General features: G+C 52.3%; 10 protein-coding genes across 10 annotated transcripts; 5 read left to right on the forward strand and 5 right to left on the reverse strand.

Annotated features, from left to right (window-relative positions):
• Nucleotides 1-1,564: 1,564 nt before the first annotated feature.
• JN550_006898 (uncharacterized protein) lies at nucleotides 1,565-3,425 on the forward strand (the record flags this gene model as incomplete). The annotated part of the gene is made up of 2 exons (XM_049318688.1): nucleotides 1,565-1,853; nucleotides 1,918-3,425. The coding sequence occupies 2 exons, from the start codon at nucleotides 1,565-1,567 to the stop codon at nucleotides 3,423-3,425; spliced, it is 1,797 nt and encodes a 598-aa protein (XP_049171133.1).
• A 172-nt stretch (nucleotides 3,426-3,597) lies between these two features.
• Nucleotides 3,598-4,977, reverse strand: JN550_006899 (uncharacterized protein; the record flags this gene model as incomplete). Its single annotated transcript, XM_049318689.1, has 1 exon — nucleotides 3,598-4,977. One exon carries the CDS (start codon nucleotides 4,975-4,977, stop codon nucleotides 3,598-3,600), a length of 1,380 nt encoding a protein of 459 aa, XP_049171134.1.
• A 1,240-nt stretch (nucleotides 4,978-6,217) lies between these two features.
• JN550_006900 (uncharacterized protein) lies at nucleotides 6,218-7,315 on the forward strand (the record flags this gene model as incomplete). The annotated part of the gene is made up of 4 exons (XM_049318690.1): nucleotides 6,218-6,290; nucleotides 6,395-6,502; nucleotides 6,648-7,019; nucleotides 7,122-7,315. The coding sequence occupies 4 exons, from the start codon at nucleotides 6,218-6,220 to the stop codon at nucleotides 7,313-7,315; spliced, it is 747 nt and encodes a 248-aa protein (XP_049171135.1).
• Nucleotides 7,316-7,479: 164 nt separating this feature from the next.
• On the reverse strand, nucleotides 7,480-8,436 carry JN550_006901 (uncharacterized protein; the record flags this gene model as incomplete). Its single annotated transcript, XM_049318691.1, has 2 exons — nucleotides 7,480-8,203; nucleotides 8,255-8,436. The coding sequence occupies 2 exons, from the start codon at nucleotides 8,434-8,436 to the stop codon at nucleotides 7,480-7,482; spliced, it is 906 nt and encodes a 301-aa protein (XP_049171136.1).
• A 706-nt stretch (nucleotides 8,437-9,142) lies between these two features.
• JN550_006902 (uncharacterized protein) lies at nucleotides 9,143-10,676 on the reverse strand (the record flags this gene model as incomplete). The annotated part of the gene is made up of 2 exons (XM_049318692.1): nucleotides 9,143-10,425; nucleotides 10,487-10,676. 2 exons carry the CDS (start codon nucleotides 10,674-10,676, stop codon nucleotides 9,143-9,145), a joined length of 1,473 nt encoding a protein of 490 aa, XP_049171137.1.
• Nucleotides 10,677-11,292: 616 nt separating this feature from the next.
• Nucleotides 11,293-13,680, forward strand: JN550_006903 (uncharacterized protein; the record flags this gene model as incomplete). The annotated part of the gene is made up of 3 exons (XM_049318693.1): nucleotides 11,293-11,460; nucleotides 11,585-11,616; nucleotides 11,676-13,680. 3 exons carry the CDS (start codon nucleotides 11,293-11,295, stop codon nucleotides 13,678-13,680), a joined length of 2,205 nt encoding a protein of 734 aa, XP_049171138.1.
• Nucleotides 13,681-13,874: 194 nt separating this feature from the next.
• JN550_006904 (uncharacterized protein) lies at nucleotides 13,875-14,878 on the reverse strand (the record flags this gene model as incomplete). Its single annotated transcript, XM_049318694.1, has 3 exons — nucleotides 13,875-14,686; nucleotides 14,737-14,818; nucleotides 14,867-14,878. 3 exons carry the CDS (start codon nucleotides 14,876-14,878, stop codon nucleotides 13,875-13,877), a joined length of 906 nt encoding a protein of 301 aa, XP_049171139.1.
• A 2,502-nt stretch (nucleotides 14,879-17,380) lies between these two features.
• Nucleotides 17,381-19,490, forward strand: JN550_006905 (uncharacterized protein; the record flags this gene model as incomplete). The annotated part of the gene is made up of 2 exons (XM_049318696.1): nucleotides 17,381-18,662; nucleotides 18,730-19,490. 2 exons carry the CDS (start codon nucleotides 17,381-17,383, stop codon nucleotides 19,488-19,490), a joined length of 2,043 nt encoding a protein of 680 aa, XP_049171140.1.
• Nucleotides 19,491-21,303: 1,813 nt separating this feature from the next.
• On the forward strand, nucleotides 21,304-21,672 carry JN550_006906 (uncharacterized protein; the record flags this gene model as incomplete). The annotated part of the gene is made up of 1 exon (XM_049318697.1): nucleotides 21,304-21,672. One exon carries the CDS (start codon nucleotides 21,304-21,306, stop codon nucleotides 21,670-21,672), a length of 369 nt encoding a protein of 122 aa, XP_049171141.1.
• Nucleotides 21,673-22,165: 493 nt separating this feature from the next.
• On the reverse strand, nucleotides 22,166-22,926 carry JN550_006907 (uncharacterized protein; the record flags this gene model as incomplete). Its single annotated transcript, XM_049318698.1, has 2 exons — nucleotides 22,166-22,462; nucleotides 22,522-22,926. The coding sequence occupies 2 exons, from the start codon at nucleotides 22,924-22,926 to the stop codon at nucleotides 22,166-22,168; spliced, it is 702 nt and encodes a 233-aa protein (XP_049171142.1).
• Nucleotides 22,927-24,555: the final 1,629 nt, after the last annotated feature.

Below are 24,555 nucleotides of genomic sequence, written 5' to 3' on the forward strand. Positions count from 1 at the left end.
AGTTCACGCGAGTGCACTGCAGGATGGGTGATAATTTTGGGCTTAGAAGGGCTTGGCATGTGTGTGGCTAGGGAGGTTTCATCAGATTGCGATACCGGCTTGCCTTTTCTTCATTTGGAGTTGACTTCTAATTTAGTTTTATTTCCCCCATCCTATGCGATGATTATAAACAGGAATTGTATCGTTTTAAAACTTGCACAGATTCGTCTCACATTACCCACAGCTGTATTTGATCCGTCAAGGTCGCCGCGGCTGAATATACGTAGGCCGACCTAGTGCCCCTGGCTCTTCGCTCCTTGTCAACGTGCGAGAAAGTCAAGAACGCAGGAGCACGGGTGGCCCCCGAGGTGCGGTTCAAGCACCCTCAAGTGCAATAGGTCGAAAAAAGAAAGTCCATCTCTCACCTGAACAGGCCAGCTGATATGCGTGCGACGTATGATGTACGCTTGGCCTCCGATGTCCTGGGTTGAGAAAGTCATATACGGGATGAGAACCGGTTTGCGCTTACGGGCTACCCAATCATAGCTTTGTCCGAACGCGGCGACCGGTACGGAAAAACTTGCCAACATGTGCCAGACTCACGTATCTGTTGCTTGGCGAGTCTCTGCTACACGGAGGTCCTCTGGGCCTTAATCGACGCCTGCTTGGCACTCACAGGTCCCGCTTCCGCTCACAGAGTCAGCAGCAGGGTCTAGCGACGCGCTCCTGCCGTAAGGCAGTTTAAAGCAATTCATTGGATGTAGATAATACTCACCTTCTCGCTTTCTCGTGCCATTTCCACGACCTACTTTGTAGTGAGATGCGAAGAAATCCATGGCAGAGCCTTGAAACTACACCGTTTCATCGCCGCGCGGCTACCTGGTGATCCCGGTTTAGTGGTTGACGTTTGGGGTTTGGGCGGCAATCCTTGTCAATGATCTATTCTTGGCATCCCACGAGGCGGCATCCGAGAATCAAGATAAACTCATGTTCGTCTTCGTTTGGATGCCAACGTGGATCGGTGGCATCGGACGATCTGCCTTCCGGTGGGTCTGCGACAACTCCAGCAGGGGTTCATCGACGTCCGTTTCTGGACATCGCGCGCGACTAGCCCGCGCTCTGTTCCATGCTGACGTTGGAGGCGAAATCTTCGTAAAGCTGAGTCTGCCGCAATGGTAGGTTCTTATCACCTTCAATTTACCGGATGGACTGAGAAACTGGTGATTGCAGTCGTCACCGCAGTTTCATCAATAGGGGCGCGAGGTTCTGAGTAGAAGAGGACGCGTACTCTTGGCATCTGAAACACCCTTGTCGTTCCAGGACCCCAGTCCAGTCTCCCAGGATCCGCACGGCACGCATGGGGAGCCGCATTGCTCGTGCCTTTCAAGACCTTTCTATGCGTATGCATGGGGACGAGGAAGATGAGGGCGAACCCGTGGACCGACCGTTGCCAAGGGGCTAGAGACCGCCTCTTATATCGAAGCTTGGTGCAGGTTCGCCCCACGATGCTCATGGCAGTGCCGGTTATCCGTTCTGGTCTTTTTCTTTTCTTGATAAAGAGAGCACAGATGAATAATACAGGGCCATGATATCACTTCTGCGCCTGCTCCGACTAATTGGAGTTGGGGCTTGCGGTATTTCTGCGCAGTTTGTGACGCCGCCCGACGACCTCATTCAGTCAATAGGGTATGCCGGTGTTCCAGTCCGGTTCAAAGAAGTGCCTGCGGGGATTTGCGAGTTGGACCCGAATGTAAAGAGCTTCTCGGGTTACGCGGACGTCGCCGATGATCAGCACATATTTTGGTGGTTCTTCGAAGCTCGCGGTATTAACCCGGAATATGCTCCGTTGACGGTGTGGATAAATGGAGGCCCAGGTATGTTTGAATCAACGAGCGTTACTTGGGAAGTATACTTTTCACCGGCTAAACTTCTACGTAGGCTCTAGCTCAATGCTTGGACTTTTCCAGGAACTCGGTCCCTGCGGTGTAGATTACTTCGGGAACATCTACAGCAATCGGAATTCGTGGACCAACGCGAGCAACGTGCTTTTCATCGACCAGCCGAGCCAAGTCGGGTTTTCATATTCAAACCCTGTACCGGCGTACGAGGAGGACGGAAACATAATCGTACTCCCTGACCAGACCTGCCCTGAGCATTTACCGACACCTTCAACATGCGGCACCTATTCGAGCCCTAATATCACGCTCACGGCAAACTCGACTGTTGGAGCAGCGCAGGCATTTTGGAAAACGTTACAAGGGTTCCTGGGGACTTTCCCGGAATACTCGGAGAATGGTCTTCATCTTGCTACCGAAAGCTATGGTGGTCATTATGGGCCTATCTTCAGCTCATTCATCGAGAGACAGAACGATTTGGATATTCCTGGAGCGAAAAGGATACAGTTCGAGACGTTACTGGTTGGAAATGGCTGGTTTGATCCCATTATTCAGTATCAAGCCTTCTACAACTTCACCGTAAGCCCGGGAAACACTTACGACTACGCCCCATTCAACGCGTCAACAGAGTCTTTGGTATTTGACAACTTATATGGACCCGGGAATTGCCTGGACCAACTGCGAGAATGCAAGAGCACCGGCCTCAACAGCGTCTGCTCGAAAGCCGACGATTTTTGCATGCAGCACGTGGAGGACATCTACCGAGATGCGCTCAGTCGGGACGTATATGACATCCGGGAGTTATCCCCGGATCCATTCCCGTACAAGTTCTTCGTCGACTATCTCAACACGCCTAAGGTACAGAAAGCGATCGGTGCCTACACGAACTTCTCGGCGCACAGCGACACAGTATATGAGGCCTTCAGTACGACAGGGGACGATGCCCGAGGAGTAAATAGTATTGAGAACATCCAATTTTTACTCAGCCGGAACGTTACAGTAGCACTGTATGCTGGCGACGCGGATTTCGACTGCAATTGGATCGGAGGCGAGGCAGTGGCGTATGAGATCCTAGCCCCCGGCTTCAACAACGCTGGGTACGAGAACTTCACTACCCGTGACGGTGATGTTCATGGACAAGTCAAGCAGACAGCGGGGTTCAGCTTCACTCGGATCTACGAAAGCGGCCACATGGTGCCTTTCTACCAACCACTGGCCGCACTTGACCTGTTCGAACGGACGATTTCCCGGACTGACATTGCGACCGGCACTCAGAACGCCAGCTCCGTTTACCAGTCCACGGGGCCGCCCAAGAGTCTGTACCGCGAAGGCAATGCGACCATGCAATGGAAGACGGTCTCGACGGACAAGACTTACGACACCGAGGCCAACCGACCCGGCAAGGCCTGGGTAAAGCTCCCAGATGAGAGCGAGACACTGATAGACAGCGATTATCAGCGACAGTATCCGTTTCAGAACTTTCGAGGAGAAGAGGATATGAGCGCCTGGCGTCGTCTTTTGGAGTATTTCATTTATGTCTTTTATTCTTGATACCCGTGCGCCGCTTAGGGAGATGGTTTAGATAATACGATCGTACAAATCCGATCTCAGAGTATTGTAGTTCTTAATATTCCCTCTAACATACGATTGCCATTACTGATCCTTCGTGCTCGCTTACATATCATCGGCCGTAGCCCTGCCAGATTGCGCCCATCCACCCGGGTCACAAGGCCCTTGAGGGATCACACCCGCCAAGCCTGGCGCTCTTTGCCGCACCGTCAAATACGATCTCGCTCAACAGCTTGCCTGTGCCCGGGGCGTTCTGGATGCCCCAGCATGTATGTCCTGCAGCGACGGTCAATCCTCTCGTGTTACCAACCGGGCCAATCCATGGGCCGCCCTGAGGCAAGTAGCAGGCCTGCTTTGCGAGAACCTTCCCATCTCTTCCCAGCTCGTCACTGATGCCGCCCACCTGACTGATGATGTCGTCACAGCGCGCTTCATCGACCTCCACCTCGGCATTCGTCAGTGGTAGCTTTACCGTCTGGTCTGTTGGTCCACAGGCATAAGCTGTGCCATCCGGGCGTGCGTAGATCTCGGGCTCGACGACCTGAGACCTCTTCAGTGGACCCTGCGCTGCCTTGGAGCCTCGCGCCTTTTCCGGAGTTGGCGTAGGAAACCCGGAGGGTAATGCGATGGATGTGAATAGCGCATACGCCGAGACGGGTGTCGGGGTCTGTATAACTACACTGTGCGCCCTGGAGGCAGTGACGGGGACGTTTGGCAGCAATCGCGACGTCCACGGACCAGCTGCCACCACGCAGTCGGTTGTGGGAAGAGTCTCAGAGTTTCCTTCTTTTTCGTATGTGACACTTTCGACGCTGTCTCCGCCTTTGCTGTAGTTGATGGCTGTCACTCGCGCACCCGTAACGATCTTGACACCCTTCTCCTCGGCTAGCTGGGCCATGCTCCTGGTAAACAACTCCGGATGTACCTGTGCAGTGTTGTTTGGCGTACCCATGCCTTCATATGCAACGAGTGCCTGTTCTGTATCCAGCCAATCCAGGTCTTCCGGTGCTCCGATTTTCTTCAGCGCCTTGATGGCCGTTTTGTGGTCCTTGTGCAAGCCCTTGGATGGCGCGGTCTCGGCGTCCGCCGCCGTTATCTTGCTCTCGTCGCTACTGAAGCCGGGCGGCAGCCGTGCACGGCATTCGACCTGGCTGGCGTAACATCGGCGATAGCCCCATCTCCTCTCGCCGTCGTGCTCCTTGGCCAGCTCTTCGTGCAGCCTGAAGCTCAAAGGCACGATGTTTGACGGAAACGCCCATAACGCAAGCAAGCCGCCAGCCTTTCCGCTAGCCCCACCAGCAATGCCGTCGTGGGCCGGATTCCGTTTCCACTTGGTATTGGGGTCGGCGAGAGTCGCCGGGTCGCTGATGCTGTCTTTCGTCCGACCGCCGGAGCTAGATGTGGACGCTTCGACCAAGGTGATGCGGTGGGTTTCGGGCGAGTAGGACGGGTGCCGGGTCAAGTAATAGGCGGCGCTGCAGCCGATGATGCCGCCGCCAATGATGGTAATATCTTTTTGAGAGCCCTCGGACATTGTGCTTGGACTGCAGAAGCGCTTAAGGGAATGAACAGGAGCCAGCTGCCGCATTGATGAGCTCCACGCTTTCTATTAACGACTGGTGTTCAGCGACAAACGGTTGACAGAAAACTCCTCGCTTCATCTCGACCCTTTAGCTGTGGGCGCGAAGTTTGGAGGGGCAAACAGCGGGTGAGGGGATACGTCATGAATGACATACAGTTGGTGGGGCAGGGGGGACAGCGCTCCACGCTCGTGGACGGCCGCTAATTAACCATCGTAACACAACGCTATACTGAATCCTTTAGTGTACCTAGTCCCTAGGCAAGGTTTCTAAGGACATATGTTCTTGGCACTTATGTTGATTGCAGAAGAGGGTGGAACCGTGCAGTAACCTGGATTAATGTCTGACTTTTGCTATAGATGTTGCTTCCTTCAGCTATCTCATGTTTGTACTCCAAGGAATGCGCCGAATGGTCTGAGACTTGATTCAAAGCCCAATGTACACCGCTTCTAGAGGATGCTGTGCGATAGCGATATCTTGCAGAGTCCCGCTCCGAATTGCAGCGGTTGGTGGGCACGGAAGGTTTGATAAACCTTCTCAGACTGGTGTGTAGAGTGATTGTGTATTCCAGCGCCAGGCTTAGCATAGCATGTGTTCCCCAAACCACCAGGTGCTTTATGCGACCTCTACTGTGTATGGTACTTGATACTCCACAACCCTAACGCGCCAGCAACCTAGGTTAGGGATCTGCGAACTACACGATTCCCTATGTATCTAATAGAAAACCTCGCAGAGCGCTACTATGAGTGAATAAACGCGTCACGATTCTACTTACAGCGCAATGGTGGTAGTTAGGTGCCCTTCATGTTAACTGCTGTGGGGATTCTTGTCCAGTACAACCGTAACGCCATGCCATGTCAAGGGCCGGAGAAGGAAGTAGGCCAACGCATCGGAATTGAAGCACCCGAGAACGAATAAAATAATGCCTCGATGGTATGCAATCCTCGTGAATATATGTTGATGTTGTGTGCGATGTCCTGCCTTCAGATTGGAATAGCCCTCTGAATGAGTGGTGGGGGTTTGTAATCCCTGCGCCCAAGGGCACAGCTACCAACTGGTATCAAAGTACACCATGCCCTGACTTGTCGTATAACAGCCGGATTCCCCGTTGCTTGGTACCAGGCTGTTCCTTTTCTACCCGCCTTTTTCATATCCCAGACCAAGTCCGCCTACTGCACGTCTCAAGCTGACACGATGCCCTTGGACTTCCGCAGACGCTATGAGAACTACATCGAGATCTGGGATCCTATCGTGTATGCGCTTTGGGGTGAGCGCTCCTCTGATCATCCACTGAATGCCACCCCCATGCGCACCCGATCCTCGCCCCCTACACCCCCCCCCCCCCCCCCCCCCCCCCCTGACTAGTAATAGCACTGCGTCTCACTACATTGAAAGCGATCAAACGGGATGGAATCGCTGCTCTTACCTCTTTCCCGAAGCTTCTTGCCGAAGGATTCGCCCTTTGGTACAGGACCTTGAGTACGTTTAACATGTCTGGTTCTACTTTTCTGTTGTGTGGCGCTCTACTTAATGATCAGAGCTATCATTCCGATCCAACAATCAAGGGCTTTAAATTGTTCTAGAAAGCTCAATATCTTGCGGTTGACTTTCGTACCCAATACAGATACTCACTTCGTCCGTTTTGAAAACACAACCGCACTTCCCACTCTGGTTGGCTCGGCCGAGGGCATCGTTCTAGAGTTAGGGCCAGGACTCGGAAACCAGCTTCCACGATTGAATCAGGACAAAGTGGAGCACATATATGGAATAGAGTCCAATGAGTTCTTCATCCCTGAACTGCGAGACAAGGTGGTGGAATGTGGACTTGTAGACAAGTACACAGTTCTTGCCGCCGGTGTGGAAGATACCAATGTGCTGGAGAAGAGTGGCGTTGACTATGAGACCGTCGACACCATCCTCAGTGTTCAAGTGTTGTGCTCGGTCAATGACCCAGAAGCAGTTGCCAAGGATCTTTATAAGGTTTTGAAGCCAGGAGGTAAGTTGATATTCTGGGAGCACCATCGTAGCCATGACTGGATGACAAGGTTATTCCAGAGTAAGTTGTCTATACCCAGATCTTAAAGACTGCCATTTACAGACTACACAGGCCTATGGAACCGTACATGGTCCTGCCTCATTGGAGGATGTAACATGAATCGCGACATTCTGTCGATACTTAGAGGCGCTGGGGAATGGGAGGGATTCGGCACCCTCGATGGTGATGAAGAACCTTGGAGTGTCCTCCCAAGGACATGGGGGACTCTGGTCAAGCCGATTAAGAGATTCAGTTGACCGACACGGGATATAATGTTTGCAATATAGAGGGCATGACGAATAGCTTGCTTTAAGATAAGGTCTGTTGGATCTTGGGCGTACGGAGGTGTGATGAGGAACACGCTTTGGCATTATTATTCCCATTCGCTTCTCTGAATGACTGTTGCGATACCTACTATGTCTCACCAATCCACAAAATAATCGATGCCGTCTGCTAATGCTACCGCTCCTACAGAAGCATGGTCGCTGCCATCGTACTGCTTCAAGACTACATCTCTAAGTTTGCTGCTCCCCTTGATGCTCTGGTAAAGAGCCTTGCAGTTGTCTGTCATGTTGAACGTGGCATAGAGGGCTTTCCTCGCCTGATACGCCTCCTCGGTCTCGGTGCGCCGCTTTATGGGGTATTGTTCTAAGTCTCCATACGCGAACTTGAAAGCTGGTTTTGTCGCATTGACAGGCAGCTGGGCTTCATCCAGCCAGCGAGTGTGGTTGAGGAGGTAACGGCCGTTCCAGAACAACGATGGGCTGGACGCCAGAAACGTGTCAAAGAGGTCTGGACGCCGCAGCAGAGCATATATGACGAACATGCCGCCAAACGAGTGCCCATACAGCGCATCACGAGTGAATGAAGAATTCGGGAATTGCGAGTGCACGAATGGGCGCAGCGTGCCGTCGATGAAGGCGATGAAGTCGTCGGATCCTTCGCGCACCCCAGGCACAGGTGGCGGGTCCTCACCGGGTGTGACAGGCTGGAAATCAATGCTTCGCTGTGGGCTGTATGGTGAGTCTGTAATGGGGTACCCAATACTGACGATTACACTGTCTGGCGTGGTAGGATCCACGGGAAGACGACGTCGCCAAGCTTCGGTCGCTGTCATTCCCAGCGCATTGCCATCAAGAACGTACCTGTCGCTCAATCAGCACTATATAAGCTGTACTTTAGATATCTCCGCTTACATAGAGAGTGCAGTGGCGTTGATGTCGCGCGACCCCCAGGCCAAAGGCCATGAGAGTTGGATTTGATATGTCAGGTTGGCATTGTTAGTGGCATTCCAAAGCGCAATATTCGGCAGTATCATCTGGGGGATGGCGGTCACTATTGGGCTGAAGGACCAGGTGTAGTTGGAAAGATTCGCCATGATTCCACGCTGTTTATGCGAAGCCTCGTGGAACAGCTTGAACTAAAGTTCTTTAAGTGGATAACGACAACTAAGCACAGGAAATTTGACCTCTTAAATACTTCTCTGAGCATAGCTGCTCATAGACCTGAGCTGCCGGATATGACGTTCAGGGGTACATACGACCATTGCAGCTGCGTCTTGGCACAATGGAACACATGCGTCCCATTATCTGAACCCTTGCATGGACGGTCCTGTTGTACTTGGTCGCCAATGCTTTGCCATACAATTTGGAAGAAACCTTTCTCATATAAATGCCGCCTTCGGGATCATTGATGCAGGCTCATCCAATTGTTCAAAATATTTAGAATGTTTATTGTGGGTGATGTTCAGCGACTCTACCCCGCTGCCATGTGTGCGCCTCTGTACAGGGAATTTCAACCAGTGATCGGACTAGATGCTAGATCCGGCATAGTTACACCAATGAGTACGTGCTGGATTGGCGATGAATTGGATCTGAAGTTGGTAGCCTAGAAGCGTGAAAGTTGTGTAGAAGGGAGTTGCTGAAGGCTAAACAACTCTGGCGACTACAGCATCCCCACTTCTTTGCAGTATTTAGTTTCACCCATGGCTCGGTATCACTCGTTGAAAGGCGCGACTAATGATTGGAAGTTTACTTATATCTTCAATTGCTACGAACTCTACTGTAACGTACTAGTCGGACGACTTACAAGATATAGCGGAAGTCTGGGTGACGGTCGCCTTTCTTTCCAGAATTGATCTCTCGAGCCCGCTCTTCAGTGCTCATCGTATCCCGCTTGTCGTTCAGAGTCTTCAGCGCAAGAAACATGGTGAAGTATCCCACGGCGGCTAAGATAATGGCCCCAAGAGACACCGCGTGTCCGATTGTGTATCTTCCATCTGATGCCGTAATCCTGTAAATTTGCCCAGCCATGATACCAGCACTGTTACCAATTGTCTGTTGTAAACCGATGGCCGTCGCTCGCTTGAAATATCCAGCATTGCTGTTGCTGACCCAAGTAACGTTCAATCCGACGACGCAATATATGCCAGTCGCGGTAAGGAATGTTGCGAAGTACAAAACCCCGGTTGAGACCATGGCGACACCGAGCATCAGAGAGTATCCAACGGCGGTTATAAGTGCCATTGGAATCATGAAGACCGCGCGCTGATTGAATCGATCGGACATGAACGAGATGAAGATGTACACCGCAGATGCCCAGATGTAGACAGGCACTGTAAGTAGTTGGGTTTGAACCGAGCCATATCCAAACCCCTTGATAATAACGGGAAGAAAAGTACTGAAACCGAAAGAGCAGGTATCAGCAAAAAACTGACAGATGGCGGACAGCCAGACCTTCGGGTCTTTGAACGCCAGCTTGACTTCGGCCTTGTCGAAGACCTCGGACTCTCCGACGTACACGCTTGTCTGCTCGTTACGGACACGCATGAGGGCTTTCTCATCGTCGCGTAACCACCAAGCCGATTCGAAGTTATCGGGAAGGAGGAAGACTGCCATGATTCCCACGACAATGGATATGATTCCTTCAACAAGGAAGAGCCATCTCCATCCAGCAAGGCCCCGTGTGCCATGTATACTTGTCAGCCCAAAGGCGAGTAAACCGCCAAAAGCACCTGACAGCGCAGCTGCAACGAAGAGATACGAAATCCGGCGAGCCTGTTCCTCTTTCTTGTAAAATGTACTGAGGTATAGAGTCAGGCAGGGGAAAAGACCCGACTCGAATGCCCCAAGCAAAAGACGCGTAGCGATCAACGTGGCATAGTTGGTCATGAAAGCCGAACCGATAATGACGGCACTCCAGCCTATGATGAAGAAAGGTATGAGGCGGCTGGGACGGGCTTTCTTCAGAACCAAAGAAGCCGGGATCTCGAACGAGATGTAAGTCACGTAGAAGACTGTGACCGCAACATTAAGCCGGTTTCCAGTGAGTTCTAGGTCTTCGGTCATGCCCGCAATAGCGGCATTCCCTATGAGAGTTGTAAGTGCTTGTTCGCGCAACCACAATGAGAACAATTATATGAGACTAACCTATGTTGCTTCGGTCGAGGTACGCAACCAGGAAGAACAGAACCATCATCGGAGCCAGGAAACAGTCCAGCTTCCGGAGCAACCGCTTCTCGGCTGCCGGATCCACCTGGAGGTTGGCCTCATTGACGGAAGGCGGTGATTCCACGTCGTCAGTGCTGCGAGCATCAAACAACGTCTTTTCTGTTGCCATTATGACTAACCAGCATCGGACCTATTCAAAGCCAATTGCGTTGCCCCTTGTTGTGGACGTCGCAAAATGCGCTCAGAATTCAATGATCTGAGGTGCTGGATGTTGTAGCTTATTTCCGAGCAGATTCGCGAACTATATTCATGAATCGCCAACATAGCTGTGATAAGCTCTGATGGGCGTTGAGGTGCATTTCCTATCTGCGATCTGTAGTGTAGGGGTTATTACCGATGACTCGTCGGAGAATTCATTGCCTATCATGGGCGACTGCAGTTAGCGGGGGCGATTATGGGGAACCTTATCAGCGCTTACGGGGCTGCAGTCTTGGTTTAGCAGGGGTTCTGTGAGGTAGCAAGGGTAGTGTCGGCTAAGTGGACATTCAGGTCAGTGATAAGTGAGCATCTCCAACGTAAAAGCCGACGCTGTGCTCTAGAGTTCCCACTTGTGACCTTTCCCCCAAACCTGTCGTGACCCGAGAGGATCAGATAACCAGCTCTGCTAAATTCCCGATAACCATCATGCCATTATTGCCCGCCGAAGCCTGATTTATCCACCCGTCGTGTTGCTGACCGATGATCGTCGCAATATCCCTGGCCGAAGCCGCGAAGCAAGCAATAGTATGAGCTCTTCGGGCATTAACAAGCGAACGAGGGCCAGTATTGAACCCAATGGTCTCCAAGACGAGGCTCGGGAAACCGCAATTCCCGTATCCACGGTGACTAAGAAGAAGAAGAAGAGAGGCAGGCATGCTGTCGCCTGTGCCTCGTGTCATCGCCGAAAACAACGTGTAAGCCGTGTTGGGCCGGTTTGGCCGATTTCTTCTATCAATGGGTTCTATGAATTAGTGACATTTCTTTCTCATGCTCGAACCTAGAGAGAAAACTTCAAGATCTAATTCCGCCTTTTTGTAGTGCGACGGCAGTCACCCGTGCTTCAACTGCAGGTATGTGACAAAGTAAATTTGTCAGAGATGATCAAAGGCTAAGACCGGACAACCCACAGCCGCAGAGGAGTAGGACATAGTTGCACGTATGCAAACCATACCGCCGCAGTCTCAGCCCAATTATCTCTGGATAGCCTTGGAAGACCGTCCACAGGGTCACCTAGAACCCCCGGTATCAGAAATATCGACAGCTCTGGGGAGGAGGCGCGACCGTTGCCATCACGCCGCTCCAGTGAATCTGGCAACACGCAGTCTCGAAATGGCGTCGGCGATGCACCCGAGTGCTCCGTGGGAGACTTATTCAGGAGCAGAGATGCACCCTCGTTCTTCGGGTCATCGTACTTTGGGCCCCAGGCAGCGGCGAAAATAATAGAAGCGCCGGCTCCTGAATTCTCGTCTGGCCTCCCGCACAAGTCTCTTGCGAGTTCCACGCACTCGTTCCGCGACGAAGGCGGACCTTTTTCTCAGATATGGGACCTACTAGGAATTCTGCCACGGAGGAAAGCAACCGTTGACCGACTGACAGAGTGCTTTCTTGAAGAGTTGAACTGGGCTATCGATGCGGTTGAGGCGAAGGACTTCAGGGTCAAGTACGACACTTTCTGGTCAAGGAAGTTTGGCTTTGATGATTTTGCCACGATAGACCTCAGATGGCTGGCACTTCTCTTCATAGTGCTCGCGTATGGAGTTCTTCTTGATTGTCCGGAACCCAAAAACAAGGATATGGCCCGCGAGCTGCAAGACACCTCGCTCCGCTTCTACTGGGCCGCAAGACGCGCTATAGTCATTGCGCCTACGTTCTATGGAGAGTCGGTCGACCTCGTCAGGGCCGGAGTATTGGTTACACGGTATCTCATCTACACACGCCGCATTCCTGAATCGTGGCTTACTACTAGTTTTGCGATGCGCATGGCACAAGCCCAGGGAATGCATATTGACGGCGAGCGATGGAGGCTATCGCGGCAAAAGACGGAGACCCGACGCCGCCTATGGAGTCACCTCTATACACTAGATAAGACCATCGCTCTAGCCATTGGGCGTCCTTTTGCCATCGTGGACCAGCAATGCCTCGTTAAGCTAGCGTCTAATGTCTACCTTGATGAGATGGATGAGGTGGAGGCAGAAGACGTTACAGAGCAGCCATTATCCGAGCCGACCTTAAGCCTGGGCAATCGACTTGCGCATGAGCTGGCAGTAATCATAGGGAAGATCCAAGAGCGGTGCTTTGGACTTTTCCAGGTCTCTTATGACACTGTCCTTGCTCTAGATGCAGAAGTCATCACGTGGAAAGAAAGGCTGCCTCCGTACTTCAGGCTCGAGAATCCAGACATCTCCAAGGACAACACCTTGATGTGGCTACCCTGGAACAGGCTTCGACTTCATAGCATGTTTCATTTTGCCAGGGTTACCCTCCACCGTCCGTTTCTTTTACGGCAATCCATTACCAACCGTTATCGCATCAGCAACGATGTCTGTATCGCATCGGCGTGTGCCGACCTTGACATGCGTCTGAAGTATTTCGCACAACCTCTAGCAGATAGGATGAAGTGGACCCTCGGCCCTCATCATATGTTTAACAGCGCTCTAGTCCTAGGGATTATTGTCGTCCGCGATCCAAATTCCCGCCGTTCTCAGGCCATTTTAGAGGATCTGGCCGCCTATTGCGAGATGCAGCGGAACGACATTTGGCTCAATGAGTTTGCACTGGCTGAAGTCAAGATCTGTGAGCTGTGTATCAAGAAAGCACGGCAGACAGCAAACAAAGGCCCTCGTCAACAAGTCCCGAGTACAAACTCTACACCAGCCATGATGCCGTCCCCAGCTCAATCTTCGCCAACAGACCATTTACCACAGCCGACTGTCACGGCGGAACCGGCGGCAATGAGTGACCAGCTCCACGATCCGTTCTTTGGGAACCCGATAGGGGGAGCTCTAGGATCTATACCGCTAGGAGGCCCAATGATGTGGGACGAACAGTCATACGCCTTCCCCGAGACAGCCAATTTGTCGCAATGGGAACATGTATTGGATTCAATCATGCAGGATCACCAGATTCTAGACTGAAATATCAATTTTAACATCGAACAAGTCTTGACCCTTGAGCATACAAAATTGTTGCAACTTGAACGCGAATTGCATAGTCTGGTCGTGCGGCTTAATATATCTACTTCAATTACACATTGGGATATTAAAGGAATATGATGTAGGGTATCCATGTATAAATGGAATCTAAAAAATTCTTGACCACACTGCATGCATCACACATCCCCGTTCTTGGTCGGGCCAGGAGTCTGCTCATACTCAACGCTGTTGACCAAGCTGCCTAACCCATGGCTCATGACAATTCTGATATCGTCACCTGGCTTCAGGTACACAGGCGGCGTCTTGCTGACACCAATGCCGTGGGGGGTACCCGTCATGATCACAGTGCCGGCCTCCAACGTCGTCCCCTGGGATAGGTACGCGATGATCTCGGCGACACTAAAGATCATGTCATCCGCCCGACCCTCCTGCATGACTTCCCCGTTGAGTAAGGTCTTTAGCTCAATCACACTTGGGTCTGGAATCCGGCTGGGCGACACGAGGCACGGTCCTAACGGGGCAAAGCCGTCGAATCCCTTGCCGAATCCCCACTGCGCCCCATTGAACTGATGTTTCCGCGCGGTAACGTCATTGGAGCACGTGTAGCCCAACACGTAGTCTAACGCTTTTTCAACGGGCACATTGCGTGCAGGTTTCGCGATCACGACAGCCATCTCGGCTTCGTAGTCAGCCTGGCCGTCTGTCGCCTGATGGGGGATAATGACGGGCGCATTCGATGCATTCAGGCAGGTCGACGGCTTGAAGAACAGCGTTGGGTGATCCGGTAAGGCCAGGTTCATCTCCCGAGCATGGTTGCGGTAGTTCAGTCCGATGCATCTTATGGTGCCCACCTCGCTGCTTGATAAAGGAGGCAGGAGCCGTGCGACAGTCCGGGTGTTGGACGTTGCTTCAGCCGACAGATCAAGGGCCGACCTCGCAGAATAGACCCTGACGGATACTGTTTTTGATGAAGCCAGAGCAGCTCCGACTATGGGGATATCAGTTCAAGTTCTTGAAGTCATCATTATGAGGTCTCACTGTCGAGGCCACCGTCCACCGGTTCTCCGATATATTCATGATTGTCTTCAAGGGCAATGAAGCGTACCAGTCTGTCCCATTGCTATTGATGGTGAGCCAGGAATCTGATTGGGTGACACTAGTAACGTACTGTTGATACCATGGTCACACTTCTTTATCGTCCCACACGATATGTATGCTGAGTAGGTGACGCCTGGGCGGTTGATTCTCTCTGCATCTATCAAAGTTTACGGGACTTGCCATAATGGTCCTTACGAAGGTTCTTCTAATAATAATTCTTGGAGATATGTATGGCGATAGGAGCCGATTGCAGGCATCGTAGCACATCACCCGAAGAAAGGTCGGAGTTGAATTGTCCGATCAGATCGGCTTTTGGATCCATTGAATCTTGGCGCCCCAACGAGTGCCATTCCCGGCTTACAGCCCCAACTCCACTCGGAGGGGGCCCGAATGTCACTTATTTTCAGTGACCCCGGGAATCATCAACGAACACTCTTCGCCAACTTGTCCTAAGGCGATTCCCACCTGGCATTCAAGTTAATAATAATAATAATAATCATTGGAATATACTCTCATCAGCGATAACATTACTGGTTGTCTAGTAGACGTATTCTACACTCACATGGGATTCATGTACTTATTCGACATCGTCCTCGCATCGTCATTTACATCCACTTAGCATGCAACTTATTATACACACCTAGTAGGAAATAACAACCTAAACTCAACCGAGTCAGTCAGAACAGCGCGTTGCTCCGGGAATGGGTTCGGTGGTAAAAACCAGTGCGCGTCGTCGCATTGGAACGCCGAGTGTTGCCTCGGTGTTTGCTCTGAAGAATCGTTCGACTCTGGGCCGAGCTGCCAAGTTATGGGGAGGCAATGCCTGTCAGCCCAGTAGTGCTTGCACAATGTTGAACTGGTTTTCTCACGAGATTGCGGCACCGCACCAGTGTCAGCAAATTTTCATCAAGAGTCATTGAAGATCAGGCGGCCTACATCCCGCGCGGGTTTTGGTTACTAATTGGTTGGCGTGGGTGTGCCCCTGTTCGGCAAGTTAAGAGGCGCCAGTCGACAAGTCGGACAGCGGCCCAGCCCTGCCAGCCATCCCGCGGATAGCAGCTGGGCAGCCCACAATGATTGTCGTCATCCCTGCAGGGCGGCTACTTGGCATTGCTTGTTCCTTTCGCCGCATCGCTGCTGGCATCGACGTCGCGAGTTCAGGATCTGATGATTTGTATTCGACGAACTTATCTTTCGCGGGGCGGACTTTCGCAAAGGCAAGGCCCCGATGTGCCCCTGCTTAGACCGCACGTACCTGACTCCAATCTGCTCCTCACTCAGTCTCTCCATAAACTCCAGAAACCCCAGGTCCAAAAGCCCGGAGACTTAGAGTGGGCCGGCATCACCGGACCGATTGCACATCAAGAGCAGTCTAGCGTTGAATTGGTGGCCACGAACAGTCTGTTTTCTGTCTATGATATCATCATCGGCACCCTGCGTTGCAGGCGTGCATTTGTCGGTCAGCATTAAGCGTAAACCAAAGTTTTCTTCTCCCTGGGTGGTGTGCTCGCTCCCCCGGATTTCGAGCCCAGCAGGGTGGCCATGATAGTTTTTCAATCCGAAAGCCGTGAAGATTGAACGCGGTATTTCTCAACTTACCCTAGGCGGCCACGCTGTGTTGGTACTATTAGAAGACGTACTGACGGAGATTCCGGTTCTGCTTAAAATTGGAAGGACGGCCCTATGGTTTTCCGTTACGTATCTCGCTCCGAATCCGAGTCCCAAGTTGCGCCTCAACCCGCAATGCAACCTAGCAGAAATATTGCAGTTTCCAGATCCCCACTGCCCATGGGCAAAGAGACTCAATACCCACACGCGACTCCGGGGAGTAAGGTGAAAAGCGGGTACCTGGCTGCGTCATAGCGGATACCTCTGCGCGCTCCTCGTGCGTTTCGGTGTCGACATCTCGGCTCCAGGACATGCAATTCGATATGCACTCGAAAGTCCGAGCGATAGATACGCCTGGTGATGTGACGAGAGATAGTTACGAATACCCGTCGCGCCTCAGTTGCGCACTCTCTAACCGCATTGGCTGGATTGGTGCTGCCAAGTATCGACATAGGGACTAGACTTGCTTGGTACTTGGTATTGATTGTGATGTTAGTCCTGGAATTGCTCTCGCCTGCAGGCTACGACCCCAGAGCCCGGGACAGTCTGAGGAAGATACCTTTTCACCTATGCGCGTATCATTACATCACTCTGCCTTTGCTCTCGCTTCCCTGCTTTCTACTGCGCACGAGTACGTGATCCTCCACACCATCCAGCCATCAATCGGCCCATCGCCCTTTCTCCGTGCCCCTACTCGCGTGGAATAGCGCGGATCTAACATGATCGCCCACTGGCCTCCGCAAACCTTCTCCATACATTATCACAGTAGGGTTCTCGAGCTCCACTTGCCACTCCTGCCGATACATATCATGAGGGCAGCCCACATGAAATTGTAGCCGCTTCCTCAATAACTCATTCCCTTACAGCACTGCATATCTCGGCGACCGGACCTACCCCCGTCCTCCTATTATATCTCTTTGGGGTATCTCGGGCTAGTCATTCTGCTCTATTGCAGTGATTGTATGCTCCGAGCATCATGAATGAAAAGCCGCCATTGTCCGAGACCGAAGGGTCCTCCAACGGAGGTCAAGAAAACCACCCGCTTGGTTTGAAGCCCGCCAACGAAACTGTCGAGGCGCGTAAAGAGAGGAAAGCAGAAGACGCCGCTGCTAGCGGCAAGCGCGAGATTCGCGAAGAGGAATGTGAGGACCAGCTCGGATTCGCGTTCCCAGAAACCTACAAGTGGTGGATTCTCACCGTCATCTTCTTGGTGCAAACCTCCATGAACTTCAATACATCGCTGTATTCGAATGGCCTGGGCGGGATCTCAGAGCACTTTGGTGTGAGTGAACAAGCGGCGCGTGCCGGTGCCGCCATCTTCCTGATCACATACGCCTTCGGATGCGAATTGTGGGCGCCATGGTCTGAGGAGTTTGGGCGAAAGCCGGTTCTCCAGGCATCTCTGTTCCTCGTCAATATCTGGTGTATACCGGTAGCACTAGCCCCCAACTTCGCAACTATTCTCGTCGGGCGTGCCCTTGGTGGTCTTTCCTCGGCCGGTGGTAGCGTGACTCTGGGTATGATCGCAGATATGTTCGACTCGGACCACCAGCAGTATGCTGTCGCATATATCGTCTTCTCCTCGGTCGGAGGATCCATCCTGGGCCCCATTATTGGCGGATTCGTGGAGCAGTATCTTGACTGGAGGTGGACTATCTGGATCCAGCTTATCTTTGGCGGCTTCGTCCAGATTCTCCATCTTCTGACTGTCCCCGAGACCAGAACCACGATCATGCTGGACAACATTGCCAAAAAGCGCAGGAAGACAGGAGTCGACCCTAACGTGTATGGGCCCAACGAGATCGAATCATTCTGGCACCGCTTCACTCTGAAGGAATTGATGTACACCTGGCTTCGACCGTTCCGCATGTTCTTGACAGAGCCCATCGTCCTTACTCTCTCTCTACTCTCTGGTTTTGCCGATGCCTTGATCTTCATGCAGATCCAGTCATTCGCTCTGGTTTATAAGCAGTGGGGCTTCAATGCTTACCAGATCGGACTGGCCTTCATTCCTATCGGCATTGGCTATGTTATTGCTTGGTTATCGTTCATTCCAGCTATCAGGAGAAACATCAGGGCCCGCGAGAAGGAACCGGAAAATGAGCATGCGCAGTACGAAGACCGTTTATACTGGCTCCTCTACCTAGCTCCATGTCTGCCTATTGGGCTTATAATTTTCGCCTGGACGAGCACTGGACCTCCACTACACTGGATCGGCACCATGTTTGGGTCTGCTATCATTGGCATTGCCAACTATGGTAATACAATCCCCCTCCCTTTCTCCCACATCCCCGAATTATTCTGTATATACTAACGTACATAAAGCAATTTATATGGCTACAATCGATTATATGATCTGCGCTTACGGACCGTACTCGGCAAGTGCGACTGGAGGCAACGGCTGGTCGAGAGATTTCTTGGCTGGCGTGCTCACGGTGCCGGCCACACCCTTCTATTCGAACATTGGCGCAGAGAAGGGCATGAACCTTCCATATGCGTCAACCATACTTTTCTGTATCTCTTTCCTCCTGGTTACTGCAGTATACGTCATTTACTGGAAGGGTCCCGTCCTCCGTAAGAGATCGCCGTTCGCCCAGACCCTGGCCTCACACGCCGAGGAGTATCAAGGACGTCGACTCAGTTTGGTACATCAGCATTCAAATGTGAGCAGACCAGGTCCTGGCTCTCGACGGACCTCTCACGCAGCAAGCCAGCGTGCGGCTGAGAGGGGCTATAGCCGCCAGGCGAGCCGCAACACCAGCCGGGCCAACAGTATCGACAACCCGACCTCTGTTCCGACTACCCCCGCCGTAAATACACCAACTGCAGCAACTCCAACCGGAGTGCCACAGCGTCCGGGGATGGGAGGCGACAACTTCGGGCCAGGATCGAGGCGTAGCTCCTACTATGCGAGTCGCAACGCCGCCAGTCGTAACGCTAGTCGTGCCAACAGCCGCAACAACAGCAGAGCCAACAGCCGGAGGAACAGTCTGGAGGAGCCTGAGACAACAGGGGGCCCGGCAGCGCAGCCTCTCGGAGACCGGCTTGCACACCTTTCGACCATTCCATCAGTCCAGCAGGGCTAAGGAACTGCGGCGTGGCCTGGTGCGCAGCTGTAAAGACACAATTGGTAGATTTTACAGAGATATCATGGGTAATGCATTGCTTTGAAACTTAGTGCATTGGTTGGAGTTCATTGCAGATACCAGAGGCTTTTGGCAGTGTCTTCGAAACAGTTGAAAGTTCGACTGACTTCTGTGTCCAACCTAGAGCAAAATGTTCAAATACAGTAATATACTGAAGATACCCCGTACCACTATCGTAGTTACCATGCCGGACCCTTAAACAGAATGTCTCGCCAGATAAGCGTCTCCACCAAAAGAATAACTAGAACAAAAATAGAGATGTAGACAAAAACATACAACACCGGGTATTCGCTGGTGGTCACCCACCCAACTACTAATCCAGCCCTTTCCAGTTTATCTATGGGAGAGCGGACGGGATCCCGAGTTCTCTAGAAGGTATGGTCGTATGTGATAGCTGGAAGGTGTATTCATCGATATCACAGAGCCACCGCGGGGAGAATCACACATGACGAGGTGAGACTCTCCAGCATTAGATTCTCCACTTAACATCAGGCCTATAGCAATCCAAGCCTTCATCCTATACGTGGCGTGGCCACTCTACTTTGCCAAGTAATTGATACATTCATTTGACTCGGATAGGCGGACAAAGTTGCCGATTCCTCAACACCAATATCGAGAACGACACTGGTAGCTTGGACCTCGGCATCCTTACAGCTACCTACTACAACTGCAAAGCCAGTCGCTAGCAACAGGGTACCATAATCAGCGGAGTATATTGTGTAGCACTGTCGTTGATGGATAGTCCTCGTATCTATTACCTCGCCGAACCGATGTTGGTTGACAAGCCCCAACCATTGAATAGAACCCAGACATGTAAGAATTTGCTTCGAGGCTGCGACTTGTATTTCCGTACCATCTAGTAGTGTCCGCAGGGTACCATCATTGGATCAGCAGAGCTTTGCTCTGCGTTGAAGAAATTGCTCTCTCCCTTACCCAGCACGGCTCGAGCGTACACGAGAAAGGAGAGGCCTCGCCGTTTAACGCTAATTACGATTCACGAACCAACCAGCATCTCAAATCCCACTCATGAAGTACACAGAGCTCCTGGAGCAAGCCTTACGTATCAAACAGTACGTCAGAGCTGGCTTCGCTTTGCCTGGTTTGGTCTATGCATATGATCAGAAAGTATTTGCAGAACTAGAACCGCTGCTGAACAACAACATCCAGGAGATTCCGCGTTCTCGGAATCACGTACCGTTGAGTTGAATCGAATTTGCGCATTGATTACTCGCACATAAATCCTTCGCATATGTGAAAGGCATATTGGTACTGTCTTAAGCTCCGCACTCGTTCGAATTCGACTTGGTTTCATCCTATAACTTGACGAGAATGTCGCATTTGCACTGCAGAAACTAAGCCTAAGCTCTGTCTGTCATCTGACAAATTTGTGTGACTTTCTCACGTTTTACACCCTGTGGCCCTGGGTGCGTTTTGAGCATGTGCCCCAACAGCTAAAGCCACTCATTGATCAATGTCCATCATAATCTAGATGTGTTGACTGCGAGCCCATCTAGCTACGAGCTATGATTCAACCCGATCTTCGCACCGGGGGTTTCTCAGAACTGCGTACACAATCGGCCTCGCCCTAAAGCATCCTGGCGACTTGCCATGCCACACTCAAGACCCAAAACAACAGGCTTTTCAGCAGTCAATAACTAGCATCTATTATTTACGACGTGCTAACCTGGCTATTACTTACATCTTTGATGCTGATGAGCTGACTTGTGACGCCCCTGACTTCGTCGAGCTCAACATGTTATTGGAACTGGTCTTCGAGGATATCGTCACCGTGACGGTAGGTGTCCAGAGCGTGGTACTCGTCGAGGTGCTCGTAACAGTGGACTGTGCAATTGCACGAACATCCACGGGGTTTGTTGCGCCTGCGGCGGCCGTGGGGCTTGGAAAGAGCGCCGTGGCGGCGGCTGGAGAGATCCGGCCGGAGATGGCTGTTTCGATCGGCAAGGCAGTAGCCGGCGTGAGAACCTCTGGCTTCGCTGCAATCTGGGCCTTCGAGCCTTCGATGGCTGGTTCCGAGGCGGCTGCTGCGAGCGAGAGCGCGGCGAGTATCCAGGTCATGCTCATGAGCAGCGTCTTTGCCGTCACACGATCCATCAGTGAGTGACTGAAGTTCGAAGCGATCTGTTAGTATCAAGTAAGTGACGATCACCTGGTTTGAGAGCCACTCGTGTGCAATCATCCATCGAACTTGACTACACAGGGACAATGAAAATAACAGATCCTCATCTGCAAGGTGCCCAGAAGGCGATATATGAATCATTTCCCGCCTTGATATTGTTTTCAAGGGGCCAGGGCTCTGATGAGTGCAGCCCGTCCAACCGTTCCCGTGCTGTGTATTATGCCACCACAATACCCGGTAGATGAACTTATGCAACGATTGGCTCGAGCAAACAAGCCGAGGCACCGCAAAACAAGGAAGTAAATGAGTTTTGAAACAGTGTAGTACGCGTTTTGTTCGCAGGGAAGAGAGCCGTCGCACACGAAAAGGACGTAATCAAATGCTGGGGTATCGGTGTGTTCATTCCTGGTGCTACCTATCCACATATTGCGGTGCCCACAATCCTGCCAGTGAGCTCGCTGAGGCCTTCGCTTATAACCTAAAATACCAGGGCCGCACCCACTGCCATCATCATGCCGGCCGTGATAAAACTGCGAAGACCCTCTAGTGAGCCGTACGTGGCCACACCCGCGTTCTTGGTATTCGTCGGCGACGAGGCGCTGCTGGTGCTCGAGCTGGTGCCGCTAGTGGAGCTGGAGTTGCTTGAGCTGCCCGCCGAGGAGGCCAGAGCACTCAAGGTATCGTCTGAGGTGAACGAGCCGGTGACACCGGACGTATTGGTGCAGGTGCTCGGAATGTTGGAGTTTGCACCAGAAACAAACTTGACAGCCGCGCACTAAGCAAGTTAGCAAGGGGCCTCAGAGTTGCTATCTAACGATTTGGATATGCGCTTACCTGGTACAGCAAACCATCTGGGCCATTGGCGACAACGCTCAGCACGGCAGTCTGACCAACGTAGCTCTCTGGGACGGTGACAGCAGGCACACAGAACGTGTTCAGTCCACTCTGCTGAACGATGGGGTAGATCTCGGTCCAGTTGCCGCCCGCGCTCTGGTCGGTGGTGATGCGGTACAGGTAATTCGTCTGAGGGTGGGAAGACTGCGTGGATATGGCGTCTCCACCCACGGCAAAGTTGGTGATGGTGTTGGTTGAGAAATCTGGAGTGTAGCCGCCACAAGGAGCATTCGGCTCGTCGTCATCCTTAAAGACGCCAACGGGCGCGGGAGACTTGAGAAGGAAATGAGCTTGACACGAGCCAAGGAGCAGCAGAGCTGCGGAAACGGAGCTGAGGAGAGACATCGCAGGTTCCGATTAGATGTGGTGTTGTGGGGAGACCGTGTTCAGCTTCGAGTTTTAATGTTCTTGGTTTATATGCGTTCCCAGCGGTCTTCACAGAAGGGGAAAGAAAAAGAAAAAGGTTTAGATACCAGGGTGGAAATGAGACATGCAGTTGCTGGGAAGGACCAGAGCTATGTATAAAGCCCGGGCAACGCGGGAGTAGAAGCATTTCGAGAAGGAAGCTGTTGGAGCTCCCGACCCCAGTTCCAGGTTCGGCATGGAAGGCCGAGCAGCCAGGCCTCTCTCCCGCTTAGTTGCTTCGCTAGTGGAAACATGAGCAAGATTCTGGCCGGGATGTCTCGATGGATCCAACGGTCTCGGGCTACCTGGCACTATGTACTATGTAAGAGAGCTGCAGGCGCATCGCTGGTGCTGCTGGGACGTGTGCACCTTTGTAGATCCGATCCGGGCGGCACTACCTAGGTACGGGATGAGACCGAGGCGTTACTGGCATCAAACATTCTCAACACTCGTCAACCCCTCGTAGGGGCTTGGGTTGTGCAACAGCAACAGCAACAGCAACAACGTCATGAGGCTTGAAACGCCGTTACCCAAGCCGGCCTGGCAATTGACTTTTCCTGATGGGTCTTCCATTCAAAGATCCCCTGCACCCGTACCTAGGTAGGCACTTAAGCATTCGCGCCAAGGCGGGAGTTCAGATGGACCTCCCACAAGTGAGGCCTACCAGACTCCCCTCTTCTTAGTAGAGTGTATCGCAACGCCGCAGGAGCACCCCAAACAAGAACGAGAATCTCAAGTCGATAACCATGTTCTGGCTCCCAGAAGCTGTGCTATCGTGAGAGAGAGACAGTCACCAGCGGATTGACCACATGCAGCGCAGCGCAGACTTTCACGCATGATGGTGGGATCCATGGTTCCCGAGGACCTGGAGGGGTGCGGGGATTTAGTGACAGGGGCTCAGATCCCCCGCCAGCCAGTGAGGCAGGCGAGGGTGTTTTAAGGTCTGCAGGGACCGTGTTAGCGTCGGAGCTGGGTAGCCCAGCAGTACCGGGTGACAGTTGAGCCGGCTGGGGTTTGCCCGCGGGAGCCAATGGGACCTATTCACCAGCAGCTAGCCTCATAAACTCAGCCGCTGATTCGCTATCTGGTCCGACGCAATTAGCTCATGATACCTAGAGGGTACTTCGCACTCTGCCTGTGCTGTATCTGGGAATACTTAGGTAGGGTCTAGCCTACACTTTAGAAGCTGCTTTAGTTTGCTCGTCACCAGCCGCAGGAGGCAGTTTGAGCAAGTTATGGCAGCTCGCGGGCTGCTGAGAGTCTAGACGTCGAGTTCCCGGCAGGAAATCGCAACTCATGCCCGGTTTGGTGCAGGAGGTCAGCAAGATCCGATAGTCCTACACCAAAGGGCCCGTACGCAGATAGGTGCGGTCTACGCTGTAGAAAGCCAACATTGGGTCGAGGGCAACTCACAGCTATCCTCATAGCGCTGCGCCGTGGGTATTGTTGTCTTGGCTATTCGACCTATTGCAGCTGTCTACTGGGACTATCACACTCGTCTCGGCCCCGGTAGCGGGCTTACAATATATGAACCGACTCGAACCAGCTTCACACCTTGTTTCTCCGCTT

This window comes from Neoarthrinium moseri (assembly GCF_022829205.1).
Source record: "Neoarthrinium moseri strain CBS 164.80 chromosome Unknown scaffold25_Wmoseri_CBS_16480, whole genome shotgun sequence".
Lineage (NCBI taxonomy): Eukaryota > Fungi > Ascomycota > Sordariomycetes > Amphisphaeriales > Apiosporaceae > Neoarthrinium > Neoarthrinium moseri.